Source organism: Condylura cristata, unplaced genomic scaffold (genome assembly GCF_000260355.1).
Source record: "Condylura cristata isolate star-nosed mole 26May11 unplaced genomic scaffold, ConCri1.0 scaffold00016, whole genome shotgun sequence".
Classification (NCBI taxonomy): Eukaryota; Metazoa; Chordata; class Mammalia; order Eulipotyphla; family Talpidae; genus Condylura; species Condylura cristata.
The window spans coordinates 46,734,930-46,736,308 of record NW_004567117.1 but is presented as its reverse complement, the minus strand read 5'-3'; the positions used below and the strand labels follow the sequence as shown (position 1 = coordinate 46,736,308).

General features: G+C 71.9%; 1 protein-coding gene across 1 annotated transcript in view; it reads right to left on the bottom strand.

Moving 5' to 3' along the window:
- The window catches only part of CNDP1 (carnosine dipeptidase 1 (metallopeptidase M20 family)), a 20,974-nt gene that overhangs the window by 3,980 nt on the left and 15,615 nt on the right, over positions 1 to 1,379 (bottom strand). Inside the window, exon 6 of the mRNA XM_012725806.1 lies at positions 38 to 344. Coding sequence (XP_012581260.1) covers positions 38 to 344 — 307 coding nt within the window. The remainder of the gene's footprint in view (positions 1 to 37; positions 345 to 1,379) is intronic.

Genomic DNA, 1,379 nt, shown 5'->3' with positions numbered 1-1,379 from the left:
GGCCGTCCCTCCCACAAACTCACTTGGGAGCTCTGACCCGTCCTAACAGCAAACGGGAGGCGACATAGACATTACCCAGGAGGGCGACCAGGTCCGCCATGGGCTCGTGCAGGATCCCCCCGAAGCTTCCCGAGTGAAAGTCTTGGTCTCGGCACTTCACCTGGAAGTGGGGGCAGGGCGTGGGCGGGTGGCTGCCCCACGCCCTTCCCGAGAACGGCCTCCGCCCGCCCCCCCCCCACAGGCTGCCCAGGACGGCAGACCCCCGGCGGGGGGGTGCGCGGGTCACCCTACTCCTGGCAGGACCTCCTGGCTTCTGCCAAGCTCTCCCTGCTCTGTCCTCACGTCAGGACCGTGCTGGGTGACCCCCTTAACCGCTTCCTGCGGCGTGCCCTGCTCTCCCCACGTCTGCATCTGTGGGCTCCCGCTGACGCTCACCCGCACCCCTGCGCTGGGGTCGGGCTTGCTAAGGAGCAGGACATCGGGCGCTCCCGGCCTGAGATGCGGCAGGCGGGCGGTGGCTCCCCGGCTTGCCCATGGCCGGGGCCTGGGGTGGGGGGCCGTCCCGGCATCCCCGCCCTGGGGTGGCCTTGGCCCCTGCGAGCCTGCGTCCAGGAGACGCCGGTTTCTAACGTGGCGCTTTCGCTGCCCTCGGGCCCGTCCCCACCCTGTCCTGCCCCCTTCCTGCCCTGTCCACTGCGTTGTGAGCGGTCACGGGGCCCAGGCCGTGTTCTGGGCAGCCCCTGGGCGCGCTGCACCCCCGGGGCCCTGGCCCCGAGCCTCAGGCCCCGCGTCCGAGGCTGCCCTCAGAGCTGCGATCCCCACTCGCCCTCCCGGGCCCCGAGGTCCCTGCGTGGCCTGCTGCTTGCTCTCCCCCACCAGGGCCCGGGGCCACCACTCCGGTGTCTCTGTGGTCAGCACTGCCGCTTCTCCTGACTCGTCTCACCGTCCGGAACTATCGCACGCTGGACCAACCCTCCCGCGTGAGCGCAGCTCAGAAAATCTGAGCCCGAGCACGGGCGACGGGCACCCTCACGCAGCTGGCCCTCACCCGCTACCCGGCCCCCTCACCCCCACACCACTTTGGCAGCTGCTTCCCTGCGGCCAAACTCGCTCCCTACTCACAGGAGGCCCGCAGCCCGCCGTGGGCCCCAGAAGCAGCCAGGGCCTGGCCGCCTGCCTGCCCGCGGCCCTGCTGCCACAGACGCCCCCCAGCGGCCTCGGCTGCCCTCTGCCCCTCGCAAAGCTCCTGCATCTGCCCAGGCGGGGGGGACCTGCTTGCTCCGGGCCTCTCCCCTCAGGATCCAGAGCAGGGGCCTCCCGGTGGCCTGGGGGTTGAGTCCCAGGCTGTCCCCACCACGGCCTGAGCGCGATCCCCGGCC